Raw genomic sequence first — 17,019 nt, 5'->3', positions numbered from 1 at the left:
ATGTAATTCAGCAATTGTTAGTGTGAGCAGCGATTAATGAAATTTACAAGACATATATATACACACACACATACTCGTGTGTGTGTATATATATATATATATATATATATATATATATATATATATATCTTCAATGTTGCTACTATGTTTTGCATGGGATGATTAAGTAACTTACCAAAAACTGTGTTGTAACATTAATAAATATACATTTTATGCCCAAACACTGGTGGTTCTTTAGAACCTAGAGACTATTATGTTGGTTGACGTTTGGGGCCAAATGTAATCAGGTGACAGTTTAGAAAATGTGAGAGTTTAGCAGTAAACTCACATTGGTCGAGTTTTATCTTCAAAATTGGAAAACAGCTGGATAAAAGTTAAAATCGTGAGGTTTGTTTTGCCTAAAAACATGCCAGTTTGCATGTTCTCGGACTCTATTACATTGTCAGAGTTTAAAAAGTGAGAGTTTACTGCTAAACTCTCACCCTATTACATTTGGCTCTTGATATTAAAAGTCTGCTGTTCTAATTCTTCTTTGATAAGATGGAGATATTTTATTATATTATATATAATAATTCTATATACAATTCCAGTATATAACTTTTGTGTTTGATTGCATAATGTTTTACACATAGTATAAACATTATTTACTTTTGTGTTTTCTTTCAATTACATTATTTCAACTGCTTCATTCCAGCTAACTGCAAATACGACTAATGTGAAATGTTTCCTTTCTGAGCATAAAGGCAAGACTGTATAGGTTTGTAAAACTACTGACTTTCAGGCGATTTTGCAGCAAGATTTAAAGCGGCAATATTTTAAAGTCAAAACCAGGTTCGATTTGCCTATAAATAAAAAAAAAATAGTAATGATGTGTCAAACCTTCGGCAGAGATAAAGCGTAGTTCTAGCTGTCATTTACCTAACAGTTTATAAAATAACATTTAGAAGCTGATTGGTTGCTATGGGCAACTAGTTCACTTTCTCTCACTGAAAAGTTTGAAACGTCTCCCCCTAAATGTCTGATTAATTCTCGAAGCAAAATCGCTGAAAAATCTGCAGTTTTACAAATTTGTGACCTATTACATTCCGCAGCAAAGAACTGTACTTTATTTGGGAAAGAATGAAACCTCTCCCTGTATTTTTTATAAATGCTGAAAGTCAGCTGGCTTCCTCCAATAGTCCCACCGTATTGGTGAGGTATGGGTGCTGTAATATTGGGATTTTCTTTTTTTTTATTTTAGAAAATATGCATTTTCAAACTAGCATGTATTACATGACTGATAAACATTTGCAAATTTACTTATGTGCTCTTTAAATTATCTATCTGTAAAAAAGGGTGTTGTAAGATTTATCCTAGCAAACAGAATGTAATCAGCAGGGTCACAAATACTATTTTAATACTGCACAAATAGCTAACGATATGCAACGTCCATTCACGCTATTTCCGCATATTTATAAAACACGGCTTGGTTCTATTTAAATAATCCCACAAGGCGATATGTAAAAAGGACTTTCAGATATAACTAGGAAAAAAAAGAAAAATAAAATATAATTTTAAACAAAAATTATTGTATCACAATTGTAATGGAAAATAAACTCCAAAATGATAAAATAGAGAAAAATTATCTCATAATAGAATTTCAGTGCATCTTCCATATTGCAAATACGTGTGATGAAGACTGTATAAATGCGGATCTCCTATTATCCAGGCTACAAGCTGAAGCACTGATGGGAGGAGGGTGATGTAGTAAGGCTGACACTACCAAGAGTCTTTTGTTCTTTGCCTGAAGATCACCTCTAAGTGAATTATTCATCATGTCCCACAAATATTTTTTTTTTTTTTTTTTTTAGACCAATGCAACGTAGGAGGAATCATTTATCAGCAATCCATAGGTTTGTACTATGTTGTGTTGCATTAAACTGGGCAACATTTCATGTGATGTTAAATTTGTAAAACAGAGGGGGAAAAAGGAGAAAACTAAAAGGGAAGCAGAACATAACATAATTAAACATAAATTAGCAATTGCTAATTTGTAAGTGGACAACAAAAATGACTAGTGATTTTAATTGAAAATAAAAAAAAGACAATGTGCGCAGTAATATAGAAACTCAGACAGACAATGTAGGTAAAGCTGGGTACACACTATATGATATATTGTGCAATCTTCGTAGTTTTGACCAATCTGTGCCACCACTGCATAGTGTGTTCACCAATCTATGGCTTACACACCTCGTTCATCGCATTATCCCATCTGATTGCGACGTCAGATGAGACGATCCAATGAACGATGTGGTGTATATTGTGTAGTGTTTACGCAGGACCGCACATAGTGTACAGGAGAAACAATTAAGTGGCTACAACCCCCGGACACGATATATATCGTGCCGTCATTCCAAAGACTGCATAGTGTGAACGCTCTATATCGTGTGTTCTGGGATCGTATGATTGTAAGTGAAATTGCCTCGGCCGTTGCATCATTTGTTACATCGTTCAGGTGTTTACCTAGCCTAACAGGGAAATTCTATTAGACCAGGTAACTGAATGGGTGCGAATTATTCGCTGGCTCGTATTCAATTTTTCCGCTTTTCAGAGTTTTCGTTTCGGGTCTCCAGAAACCCGAAAAGAAATCTGACAACTGTGCAATAACAGGTGTAAAGACCCAGTTAGCGCATAGGTCCGTGAACTTAAAAATGGACTCTATGAGTTAATGGTTGTCAACTGCATTTAATGCCCCTTTTAAATGGCCATTAAAAAGGGGCTCTGGAGAAAAATGGACACTAATTGAATTGTCTCAGGCTACCTCCCACCCCCATTAAGTTATTGACCTTAATTGAATTCCCCCCTAATACTACAACACAATTGCACTGCCGTCCTCATGCTACAGAATGATGGCTGCCAAGAAGCCCCTTAACCTGTCCACTGTTGGTATTTCAAGCTCGGTTTTTTGCTTCACGTGAATAGGTGTCAATGTTTTAGAATAATTTGCAGTACACTTTGCTGCCCTATATGTTCTTGAAACACTACAATCCCCATCTTGTCGTAAGGAATATGAAAATGGGGTGATAACTGCATTTAACATGTACAACTAGAAACTGTGCTGCACTAAATGGACAACATTGAAAGTTAGGGTCATTTCAGTCTTTAAAACCTGCAACAGAATATATTAGCAGGAAGTTGGCACTATGCATTTGGTCTACAGCACAGGTTCTCAAACTTGGTCCTCGGGACCCCAAACAGTGCACGTTTTCCATGTCTCCTCACAGAATCACAAGTGAAGTAATTAGCTCCACCTGTGGATCTTTTAAAATGTGTCAGTGAGTAATGAGTACACCTGTGCACCTGCTGGGTGACCTGGAAAACGTGACCTGTGTGGGGTCCTGAGGACCGACTTTGAGAACCACTGGTCTACAGGAACAGAGAATGACTGTAATAAACATCAATCAGTTTATAAGAGAATACAACGGTTCGCTTCTAATGTGAACACGACTTGTGTCTACTGACAGTAATATATATATTAATATGTACAGGGGTGGACTGGAGAGTCCGTACCTAGAAGGACTGGTAAATTTAGTTTGGCATTTGTGCACGCTAATCATGTAAGACTTGGGATAGGCAGTGGCGTAACTAGGGTATTTGGAGCCCATGGCAAATTTGAAAAGGGAGCGCCCCCCCTCCCGATATGTGCGTGGCAAAAAATGGGTGTGGTCACTTAAAAATGGGGCGTGTCAACATGACACACCCCTTTATTTTCACGCTGAACATTCCTATCCATATGCACCTTAACCCCAGTAGTGCCCCTTATACAGTATCCCCAGTAGTGGTCCCCCTTATACAACCCCAATTAGTTCCCCTTATACAGTGCCCCCAGTAGTGGTCCCCCCAAATGCAGTGCCCCATGTAGTGTTCCCCCTTATGCAGTGCCCCCAGTATCAGTCCCCACAATGCAGTGCACCCAATAGTGGTATCTCCTTATGCAGTGCCCTTTATATAGTGCCCCCAGCAGTAGTCCCCCCCATGCAGTTTTCCCAGTAGTGGTCCCCCTGATGCAGGCCCCCAGTAGTGATCCCCCCTTATCCAGTGCCCCCTGTAGTGGTCCTTCCTATTATTGCCTCCAGTAGTGGTCCCCCCAGTGCAGTGCCCCTAGTAGTAGGCCCCTTTTATAATGCCCCCAGTAGTAGTCCCACCCCCCCAAGCAGTAGTCCGCAGTAGAGGTTCCCCCTCCCGATTAAGTGCCCCCAGTAGAGGTCCTCCCAGTAATGGTACCCCCAGTAGTAGCCACCCCCCCTCCCCGGTTGTGCCCCCACCCCCAGGAGAGGTTCCCCCAGTAGTAGCCACTCCCCTCCCCGTTGTGCCTCCAGTAGTGCACACAGGTTTAAAAAATATATATGTACAAATATACTTACCTGAATCCACGCTGCTGCTCCGGACCGCGACACCGCTCCCGCCACTCCTCCCGGGCTGGCGCGCTCAGCATTATGGGAGAGACTGCTGCAGCAGTCAATGAGAGTCTATCTGACTCTCATTGGCTGCTGTTTAACACACGCATCGCCACCAGCGCTGGCGGCGATGCGTGTGTTATGCACAGCCTGAGCCTGCCTCCTGGCGCTATTGGGCATCAGTTTAAAATTGGATCGCAGCGATGCCATCTTGCGACTGGCCACAAGATGCCATCTTGGAAATGAGATCGCAAGACGCCATTTTGCGAATGGCCGCTTAAGCGCCATTTTAGATAAACTCACACTTTAGTACATGTGGTGATATTACTATTAGCATCATGCGATTGCATCTGTGACCATTGCCATAAGTTACGGCGATTCATCAAAAGCCCATTTCATGACTTTACGTAGTTTGGGTGCTCTGGATAAAGTATGTATATTATTATAATTCCCCTAAAGGATATATTTCAGAAATGGCTGTACAGTATGTCAAAATTGGTTTGCATTAGCTAAACAGAGCAAATGGCCACTAGACAACTAGCCTGTGAAGACAAGCTTCATGGACATAACGTCTGCTCTCACTCCATGTGGCCCTGCTCGAATACAGCAAGAGGGTCGTTTGTAGCACCTTACATTAGCAGGCTTCCTACAATAAAATACCTTCAAAGCCAAGAGTGTTATCTGAGGTTTGGGTCTTGTAGCTGTGCTAATTTGCATTTACACAGGCCCTGGGAGAACAAAGACAAGTATTTTGGTGCCTGAAAAGGGTGGGGGCTGCTGGGGCACGAGCAAGTCATTGAACTATAATGCTCAGCATTCCACACTGCTAGGTGTTCACTTCTAGGGATAGCTGAGAGCGAAGAAGTGCTCCCCATGTCGGTCTATGGTGGTCTCCCTCCACACAGATTCTCTAAGACTTCAGATCAGCATTATCTCTGTGCTCTAAAGAATTCATGTGCCTGTAGAGGCTCATGCTATAATTGCGTAATCACTGTGATTTTAAGTGAGATTTAAGTGCACCATTTCTCATACACACATTAATACGCACAATTGCGCTGTGCATAATGCATAAGAACCTGTATGAAAACGCTGAATATTAGCGCCATGCACACGCATCTGCCCCAAGTTAACTAGCATCTTTACATCAAACCCCACATACTCACACATTACATATTCACAAACAAGGTTCCATAAGCTTTAAGGTATAAGATTTCAGAACGCACATTTATTATCATTGCTAGGAAATAAAGGTTATTTCGTAACTAAGGTTTTATACGTGATAAGTAAGCCATGTTTGGTATTGTACTGATGCGTACTCTCTCAACAGTATTCCGGTAATATCGATGGAGAGATCGCAACATGCATTCTCAACTTATGGACCGCAGAGACTTCAAGCAACAAAATGTACATTATATGAACAACTGTTAGGATTTGCATGAGGCGGGAAACCAGAAACTACCAGTTGTTAGAGGCTGGATTGTGTCTATTTGAACTAGAGATGTGCAGGTTCGGATTTACTCGGTTCTTATCGCAAGTTCGGATTAGTTCGGACTTATTTTATTGGCTATCCAAAACACGTGATAGCTGATAGCCAATAAAATGCCGTTTTGAGATCTGAGTAAATCCGAGTAAATCCGAACCCGCTCATCTCTAATTTGAACCAACCTGTTAAATGCCTTGTAACATATGCCCTCTCCTTTAGGACCAATGGTATTAGCAACAAACTTCTCTATTGTGTTGTTTATTCCTGGGGGGTATAAATATGTGTGCTCTGACCCTGGATTCCTAGTCTTCGTGCTGAATGCTGATTGACGAGGGGTTTCTTGCTGATGCCTAACATCTGGACCAGAGAGTGCTGCGTATGTATAATTGTACTTGGGTCTGTATAATCTCTTTGCGCTAAGATTATATGAGGATCATAGCGTGTAACTGCTGTACTTTTACTTGAATAATACTTTGTGCTTTGGAACCACAGGTTCTAGGTCTGGAGTCTTTATTTACTGCATGACTGCGTATGAAAATTAGCGTCATCCTTAGAGGTTTATAGGCAGGATATTAGAAGGTATGGGCAGGGGTATATAGAGGTTCAAAGGCAGTATCGTTAAAGCGCTCAGGGGGAGGGAACGGGCTCAGCTGTGCAGCACAGGACCGATGCTGGAAGCCTAGCGCCGGTCCTGTGTAAATGTGTAGTGCTGACCGCACTCACTGCGGTCGGCGCTACACTGGCTAACTAGGGCGGGCTGGACCGTGGTCGGCGGCGCCCCCCGCGCCGACGGTCCCACGGCGTCCAGGGAACACACCCTGCTCGACCCCCCCTAGTTACACCACTGGGGATAGGCTAAAACTCATAGCATGTTTCTGTGCTGAATCATGGGGATGTTTTTTTTTATTATTAATAGACCAAAGTATTAATTTGTTTTCCATGTGTTTTCATTTCATATATACAGCAGAAAAGTGACAGCGGATATTAGTGCAGCCAGAACATAATATGCATTGCATGCCTTCAGTGAAACAATTGCTATTAAAAACATTTTAAGCAACAATTGTTTTATTCATCCCAGTCTATTAAACTGTAGTGTAATCAAGAGACCTGTGTGTATATGGGGTAATATGTGTGTGGTTGTGGAGCTTTGTATGTTTGCCTCCATGGCTGCACTCATTTCTATCTCTCCCCCATGTGCCTGTGTTACTAAGTACTTGTAACATAACATTCAAATACACCTATACCACAATAACTTGCATATATATTCCATAACTACAATAAAACTTTCTTTTACATTTGTAGGGCAAAATTTACTAAGCGGCGGGTTCTAAACCCTGGGGGTTTGGTAGCGGCCTCTAAGTGACAGCCCTGTTCTATTCTAAAATTTGTTTTGACGGCGGTTTTGCAGCAGTTTTGGCATTAGTAAATCTATGGATAGCAAAAGCGCTGCCAAACCACCGGGGTTTAGAACCCGTCGCTTAGTAAATTTTGCCCGTAGTACTTAATCAAAGATCTGTTTATTGGCACAAATTAAAGCATACAAGATCACATTCTGTTTATATAAAGCATAACGCACAAAGCAGTGAAGCCAGATGTTTCTAGTAAACTTGTAGAATAGCACAACTCAAAGAAATATAAGATTAAATTAACATAAAAAAACAACATACAATTTAACATGAGTGAGGTTTACATACAATTGAGAAAAAGTAATTTATGTGGCCCATAACCTCAGCAAACACTATCATTTATTTTTTTTCGCACAGGCTATGCAGGGTGGGCCACCAAGCTCCCCCCTCCCCCGAATAGCTATGGCTGAGCAGGCATATAATATATACCCAGGAAATAGAAGGCAACCATATAAAATGCAATCAATTTGGGGGTTATAAATGAGCACTCCCCAAAATATGAATACCTGTGAAGTCTCTGTATGTAGGTACATCAGGGCTTAATCTAATATTGATCTCTTTATTTTTTTTTTTCAATTGCCTACCCAGACACCTTGATGTGGCTAGTATCCTAGGATAGAGATCTCTTACACTAAACTGGACCTAGGGCCTCATTCAAAGATGGATGGTATTGCACAGCTCCACAGACGGTATTGTACAGCAATTATTTCCTCCTAATCAGAGTGCAAAGAGACCTGTACAGTACAGGAGTAGACATCTAGCTTCTCAAGAGTTTCATTTTGCCTCTATAGTAATGCTATGGTTTACTTCAAAGGGGAGAGAAGCAGGGTTCACTTATAGGATAGTACTGAAAACCAGCTCTCCCTAAGCGTTTAGGGAATCCCCCAACCTTAAAAATGGCTAGACGGGTTTCCTAATGTATAGGTGACAACTCATGCATACATGTTTGTTTGACTAATGCTGCTTGAGTGGAAGGACCAATTAGAAACTAAAATCAAAAGAGAACAGCTTCTGATTGGTCAAAGCTTTTTCACTCTCTCCTCCAATAATTTAAAGTGGCGAACTAAGAGACACTGCAGTTTTAACTATTTGTTCTGGAGCTTATGCATTAATTACTTCCTGGCTTAATTAATTTCTTACTTCTCTATAGTAACAAACATGCTTTGCAGGGTGTTTAACTTGCTGCAATAAACTTGCAAAGAAAAAAAAAAAAAAAGAGTGGCATGGTGCTGGAGGAACACTGCTACAAAATACGCATAGACAAATGTTCCTTAGCACATCTGATATATTTTTACACTTATTTTACATATATACGTCTTTAGACAAAGTCCCCTATTTTCAATAGTGCATAGGTATACATTGGATTTTCTCTTATGTACATATAGACACGCTAATATAAAAACATTTATATACTGTATATGATAACCAGATTCCTCAAAAACGTCATAAGGTCAGTTGCAATTCCAAAAATCCACTAGAATGCAGTAAGGTCAATTTACAAAGATCAATGTAGACCAAGTATTTCCAAGATGGAGGCTACATACCCGTTATACCTACCTATGCGCTGAATACTATTAAAAACGTCACTGAATAAAATATATGAAGTTTTATGGGATGTGAAAGGTGAATTTTTTTTTAAAAAAGTTTGAAAACCCTGATTTAGATGCACCTGTCCAATAACAGTGTGCCTAGAAATTACAGTACTGTACATCTATACTCTCAGCAATAATAAGAAGCAAGTAATAAACTCCAGTTTAAAGCTTGCATTTCAATCTACATAGAATAAAGTAAAATGGCTATACGATACAACAATCACTAAAGAGTCTTGCTCTTTGGATCCTTTGCAAAATACCTTCTGTTATGTATAACACTGCTAAATCCAAAAGGTCAAATTCCACATTCACCAGTCATCCATAATGGCATGGCTGCTGGTTAATTTGAATCTTTACCAGTTGCAATCTTTTACTGTTCTACCTATCTGCTCCTGAGTTTATTGAAGCTAGGATGGGAGGAATATTCCCCCATCCCTGGACTTCATAATTATTTCTGCAGTGCAGGGGTGTGCTTTGGTGGTCACACGTGATCACCAGAGAATAACTCCACTGGTGTTACATCATTTGAAAGAGGGGACACCTATGAATCTGTGGGTCCCAGAATGGATTAGGACCTTGCTGTGCTTAGGACGAGTTCAACTTCTACTCAGCAGTGCAGTGATTACAACTACATTATTCACAACAGAACTTGTAAACTACCCACCTAAATATTGCCCATTGACAGATATTAAGAATACTGCTGGTAGAGCTGAATTATCAGTGGATCCCACATGCTGCTTTATCTTTTGAATTATATTTACTGCTCTTTATATACAAATTCTATTGCTTAAATCTGCTATTTCTTCCATTAGAATCTTGGCAAAATCTGCCACTAAACATTTCAGACAATAGCTGAGTTTTTACCTCTACAATCAACCCTCAATGCCTCAGTTCTTCAAAGGTTAGCCATTATTACACTTGGTGTTTTTGCCTTACGTAGTGATGTTTTGCTCCCCGTCCACTCACTGCTTCCAATATGCTTTTGTTTAGTTATTTTTCTTTAATTGTCTTAAGGTGCGTATCCACTTGCAGATCTTGGATCGACAGTACAATTACAACATTGTAATAGTACAGTTGTTCCTCTTCCCCTATAGTGCCTACACTGAACGATATGTCGTTCAATGCAGGCACCCTCCCTCATCCCCGAACATGCCCAATCTGTCATTATCGGCAGATTGATCGGCACGTTCAGACAATGATTAATGTCGAAAATGACCAGCGGGAGTGCGCATTGCTGGTCGTTTTTGACATTTTCATGCCCAATTTGTGCACGATTAATGAGCGATTGAACGATAACGATGTCGTTATCGTTCAATTGCTCTGTTTAATCGGCAAGCGGATACGCGGCTTTAGATGTTCAAAACCCATCTACCACATTAGCTGGCAGAGAACAACTAGAAAGCATGTAAAAGTGTTCGGGACTGGAAGCATTTACATGCTACTCAATAAATCAATGAGACAACCATCAATTAAACCATATAAAAAACACTTTACAATATATATATCAGTACCCAGCATTTAAGATGGGCAAAACTTCCTGCAAACTACTCATTGCTGCTAGCTGGATACTTTATTTACTGAAATCATATATTCATTCTGGCTTATGATCACTCTCAACATGATGGTCTGATAATATACACAAATGGAACAAATCAGAAATATTCTTGTTTGGCCTACCTTTCACCAGTGCAGTAACAGAGCTCATGTTCCAGGTCCCAGGACTGATAGGCGGCACCATCTGGGGTGCTTATTTTTGTCCACCCCAGTTGTTCATAGACACCTGGGGACGGTAACTAGCCTAGTAGTGCCTGTTTAGATTACTCCTAGGCTGCTGGTATACCAGCTCATGTGTAGATGACACCACTGCTGGAAATACGTAAGCAACGAGTGTAATATAGAAACTATTGGCTGTGCAGGGGGGGAGTTGGTGTGCAGGAGGAATATATGCTGGGCGTATGTTGGTAAACAAGGGGGAATATGTGCAGAGGGCATGTTGGCATGCAAGGAAGAATATGCATAGGGGCAATTTGAAGTGCAGGGAGAAATTTGTGCAGGAGCATTTTGGCGTGCAATGAGGAATATGTGTATAGGTCAAGTTGGCGTACAGCGAGGAATATGTTTTTGACAAAAGCTGGTGGGCACAGTGCTACGTGGGAGAAAAGCTGCTGGTCATGTATGAGATAAGCTAGAGTTTGAGAAAACCTGATAAGCAGAGGGGCATGTTTGACAAAATGTTGTGGGCACAGACAGGGCCATTAAGAGGCCAACAAGGCCTGGGCACTACGAAGCGTGACTCTCCCAGAGGTATGTGTGAGAAAACCTGCTAGGTGGTGATCAGATGTGAGAAAAGCTGGTGAGCATGTTTTACAAAATGTACAGAACTACAGAATAAATGCAGCAGGTGCTCTCACCTTAATGTAGCTGGCAATTCAATTATAAGTGAAATTGCAAAAGCGAGTTTGTCTCATGAAACTCACACACATTACGTGACTGTGCACACCTGAGAAATGCGAGATTCAATTATAAATGCTAATTTGCAGTACACACGGCGAGGTTGTGCGAATTTTCAATAAAAAGCGACCTAGGAGAAGCTCATGAAAAAGTGGAGAAACCAACCTGCACCACCCAAAAAATGGCAACTGTGATAGCAGGACCATACAGAAGGCTTTTAGTGGCCTTAAGGACTGGAGGTTCTTAAAAGGTGTCAAATGGCTTATCAAAATGATAGCAAGAAAGTGTTTTATTTTTAGCAAGTTAGTCTTTTCAGCATTTTGAAATAAAGAAAAATACTGTTTTTGTACAGGTTGTATGAAGTTCTAAAATCCCTCTCCCATCCATACAACATCTCCACATACCTGTCCCACATCATGTATCCTTCATTGATCTTTATAGAGAAATTCACTTGAAAACTGCCATTTCTTTATTGGCCAAATTATGCTATTTAAACCCCTCCAAATGAATGGTTTATCATTGGGAGGGGAGTATCAGAGTTTCTGAACGGTCTTCTGACATTTTTACCTTGAAATAAACATTTTCCCTACCTTTTTTCCTGCTCAGGAGGGTGTGCACACAATAAACATGTATTCCTTTGAAAAATCAATGCGGAATTGAATTGCAAATGCAATTCGTGGTGCGAGTTCGACGTGAGAACAGCTTGCAGGACCCAACTCGCACCTTAAAAAATTTTTTCCCCAAGTACTGGGAGTACATTAATAGTGCGAAGCAATGTTGCACAACAGGGTATTGCTCTGTTTAAAAGTGACAATTCCCAACTCCTCTATTTATGGCTTACTTTACAAAAAATTTAAATAATGTGAAAGAACATAAAATGACAAATTAAGTGAAATGGAACTTTGCTTACTGTTTGGATTGTCTCCAATTCCATTGTTTTTGCCATTCCAGTACCACAGCAAAAGTGTAGCATCACGTGATCCTGAGAGAATGTAACAGTCCCCTCCGATGTAGGACTCAGACCGGGCCAGGCATGTGACCACATCCCAGTGCCCAAACACCACCTGAGTCAGTTTACCTGGAACAATAAAATTTTATCTTATTAAAACAAGCCTATCAAAATTAATGAAAATAAAACAAACCATCTTTGAAAATCTAAATCTATAAAAAAAAAAATACGTAAAATGCGGGAAAAAAAATTTCTGCAAATCTCTAAATATTGTATTTTGTTCACGATACAACCCAGAGACGGTAAAAAACTGCAGCCGGTTCATAAATAAAGCTGCATTTATTTTATAAAATATATTTTAAGACGTCTTCTTTATTTCTCATACCTAAGGTTTTGCATCATATAAGCCCTAAATACTCCTACAGAAAAAAATTGTATTCTCTCAAGCACTAGGATTTCCCTTTTTTTGACAGAACACAATTTCTAGTTATTTGGTTTTATTTGACAGCGCTGTTGCAAATAAAAAGAAATAAAAGAGAAAAAGGAAAACAGACACAGGCCCTTAGCACTGCGGGATGTAAAAGGCCGCCTGAAAATAATTCCCACTGCCAGGAGAGGGTTTATGATGCCTTTTCAGTATTGGCTCTACTTAGAAAAAATGATTTACGCCACAAGAATTTCCTGTTACAAGTATAAAAACAAAACAAGGAATGCTAAAAAGAAAAGGGCCCCTTTATTCAGAAGTGATAGAATATAATTGAGTAGAACACTTATTGTGCTGTGCTGCTATACATTACATGGGGGCTTGCACGTGTTTACCCTGCTCCTCGGGCTCACAGAGAAATGGCAATAATATTTTTTTCCTCACTCTAAGTGATCTCTGAGGATGCAAACACGCCTGTCACAAGATGACTAAAATGTGTACGGCTCCAACCAAACTGGGTGGAAGAAAAGAAAAAAAATCCCTGGGAATTTTAAAAGAACTGGTGCCATTAAACAATCAGAAACACACGGTAGAGTTTCTTTCTAACAGCTTTCACAGACGTGTTAATCCTGTGTCCCACATGTCAAGACGAATACAGTAAAATCCTTCAAATATACACGTGTAAGAAGAAAGAGGTGCATTTAGAGAGGCAAGTAAAATATACCTCAGGAACCATAGATCACGTGTTAACGTTTGCACGGCTGGTAAACGATCCTTTAAAAAGTGCAATTAAAACCAAAAGTTGGCAAGTAAGGCTTTTTGCTCCTTACTGTTATCTAATGCCTTAATTGAACTGCTCAATCTTTTAATCAGACATGTAAAGGTTAACACAGTATATTAACACACATATACACTGCAGTTAGATGCGTAGCAACTGGAGCTTGTACTCCGAACGCCAGTCGTGCCACAGACTCCTGCTCATTTGTGAGTCTGAGTCGCAGCTTAAAAGTTATAACAGCGATGTCAGTGCTCTCTTTTCTGCACTGAGCCTGCCTCCTTCTTCATACCTGCATCAGATGGTATAGCTCCCAGTCAGCAGGGATTTCCCCTGTACCCCTATGGGCCAGTTCAACCGTGTGGGATCGCACCAGAAAGGCTAGCCTTCGCTCTCCATGTGCATCAGTGAACCTTGGGTGCCCATGATCCTGTCGCCAGTTCATCGGTTGTCCTTCCTTGGACCACTTTTGGTAGGTACTAACTGCAGCTGCATATTAGGAACACCCCACAAGATCTGCCATTTTGGAGATGCTCTGACCCCTTTATCCAGCCATCACAATTTGGCCCTTGTCAAAGTCGCTCAAATCCTTATGCTTACCCATTTTTCCTACTTACAACACATCAACTGTTCAGGTGGAGCCTAATATATCTCATCCCCTGACAGGTGTCATTGTAATGAGATAATCAATGTCACTCACTTTACCTGTCAGCAGTTTTAATGTTATGGCTGATGGGTACACGCCACGCACATATTATATATATATATATATATATATATATATATATATATATAGATAGTGAAGAGTATGAGCACCTAAATGTGTCTGGAAAATAAGAGCGTTTGTGAAATATATATAAAAATATACCCGTGTTGATAATTAATGACAACGTATCTGGTAGTATCATCTTCGGGGTTGAAAAATCGTACGCACTATTATTTTTTATTTCATGAAACCAATAAGGGTCATTTGGCCGAAGATACTACCACCAGATAAGTAGTCATTTATTATCAATATGGGTGTGTATATATATATATATATATATATATATATATATATGTCCAAATCAGAGGCACTCGTGGCGACTTGATAAATGACACAAACCCCGTTGTAATGTCAACGTTTCAGGGTCTTTAATGGCCCTTTCGTCAGGACTCGTGGCGACTTGATAAATGACACAAACCCTGTTGTAATGTCATCGTTTCAGGGTCTTTAATGGCCCTTTCGTCAGGATAATATCCTGACGAAAGGGCCATTAAAGACCCTGAAACGTTGACATTACAACGGGGGTTTGTGTCATTTATCAAGTCGCCACGAGTGACGCTGATTTGGACATATATTTGTTCCTCACCCAAATAGGCGAGGTAATACAGAGGGCACTGGGCGCAAGTTATTTTTCAAGCAGTGGAGGAGTGCCGGCTATTTTCTGTATATATATATATATATATATATATATATATATATATATATATACACACACACACACACATACATATATATATATATATATATATACACACATATATATATATATATATATATACACATACATACATAAACACACACTTCACAAATGTTCTAATTTTCCAGACACATTTAGGCGCTCATATTCTTCACTATCAATGTTTTTTCTTTTTATGTGATCAACAGCACATCTCTTAAGGTAGGGCCTACACACTTCCTGATCTGCACACGATCCGACATTGTGTACGATTTCCCTTGAAACTCCTCCCCGGCAGCTCTGCACACGATTTGGTCCATCTTCAAATGATCTATTGTGCATCTGTGACTTTTTTCCAGTGCATTGTGTCCCAGATTGCCAGATCTACCCTACAGCACGGCATATCTAATGATGCGAGACCAGCGAGGACGCGCATCGCAGCGTGATCTTGAGTGGGGACTCACGATTTGGGCATTTTTTACACGATCTGTCGTTCTGATGCGTCGGAATCGGCCAGATCGTGTAAAAAAATCGGTAAGTGTGTAGGCACCTTTATACTGAGTAAGTAGTAGCCACTCATTTATTGAGTGTCAGATTCTAATTTTGTTTTTGGAATTTGTTTCTAGTTGCACATATATATGTACACACACACACACACACATTTTCTCCCTGTGCTTGCGTGGGTTTCATTTGGGTACTCTGCTTTCCTCCCCCACTTCAAAAATATACTGGTAGGTTAATTGGCTACCAACAAAAATTATCCCTAGTGTGTATGTGTGTGAGCACGTGGTAAGGAATAAAGATTGTACGCTCCACTGGGGCAGGTAGTGATGTAAATGGCCAAATATTCTCTGTAAAGCGCTGGGGAATGTGTGTGAGCTATACAATAATCATAGTTAATAGATTTCTAATAATAATATATAATAGATAATATATAGATTTCTTCCTTTGACAGAAAGCACTTACCTTGTACAAAGTTTTTTGAAGGGATAAAAACAAAATGAAATAATATCATGTATTTAAATTAAAAGTGGTCAATAAAGCTATTAATGCCTCCTGTGTGAATGAAATCACGAAATACATGAATATATTGGGTATATTAGTCATGTAGTTGAGCTAAGAAATTTTATCGGTATCCACTCATTTATTCCACTTTTCAAAAACGTAGGAGGCTCCAAATCCCAGAAATATTTATTTTCAGAGGAAGGACCAGAAGCAAAAATCTCACATAACTTCTGTACTGATGGAACAAAAAAACTGTGTAAATATATACAATGTGTACACAAACACATCAAGGGGTCAGTTCACGAAGCAGTGAAAAGCCCTTTATTAGTGATAAAACAGATTTTCACTGCTTTCTCCTATTCATAGAAGGAGTTACCGTGGAGAAATTGAGATTTCTCCAGCACTGCCCTTGCTTAGTATACAAATCACTTACCCATACACTAGCATGGGTAGAGGAAAGGTAGGTAATAGTATGCTGCTCTGTGTAAGTATAAGTAGCTCAGTGCTATTAAAATTTAACGATGTGTTTAGGATAACTGTACTAATGACATATAATAATAATAATCTAAAAATGAAATTAGATCACTACTAAAAATTAAGTATATAGAGAGAAATATGCACTTATAATTAAAACAAGAAATAGAATAAGGAATAAAAATGAATTAATAAAAACTAAACCAATAAAAAATAATACAATATAATAGATAAAAAAAAAATTATATTTTATTTATTATTTTTTATTTTATATAATATATTTTATTATTTTTTATTGGTATAGTATTTGTTCATTAATTTTTATTCCATATTATTATATTTTTTGTTTTAATTATAAGTGCATATTTCTCTCTATTTATATACTTAATTTTTAGTGAGGGTAGAGCAAATCATAGAAGCTCAGCTGTCCGTTTCGCTTCTAAAAAATGGTTGCTCCATCTCAGGATGGCGTATATAGTGAAAAGTAGCAATTCAGTTTTCACTTTTTTCATGAAAGACCCCTATATCACAGAAAACTATCCCTCAGGGAATGGCAGTTACCCTAAAAATCACATGCCCCTA

At 39.3% G+C, this 17,019-nt stretch overlaps 1 protein-coding gene across 2 annotated transcripts in view; it reads right to left on the bottom strand.

The window, feature by feature from the left end:
* The window catches only part of LRBA (LPS responsive beige-like anchor protein), a 626,758-nt gene that overhangs the window by 49,882 nt on the left and 559,857 nt on the right, over positions 1–17,019 (bottom strand). For both annotated transcript variants that reach the window (XM_088448343.1, XM_088448354.1), the window contains exon 52: positions 12,279–12,446. In XM_088448343.1, the coding sequence (XP_088304469.1) occupies positions 12,279–12,446 (168 nt within the window). The remainder of the gene's footprint in view (positions 1–12,278; positions 12,447–17,019) is intronic.

This window comes from Taudactylus pleione, unplaced genomic scaffold (genome assembly GCF_031769625.1).
Source record: "Taudactylus pleione unplaced genomic scaffold, aTauple2 ptg000021l, whole genome shotgun sequence".
Taxonomy (NCBI): domain Eukaryota; kingdom Metazoa; phylum Chordata; class Amphibia; order Anura; family Myobatrachidae; genus Taudactylus; species Taudactylus pleione.
This window is presented reverse-complemented; position numbering and strand designations above follow the sequence as displayed.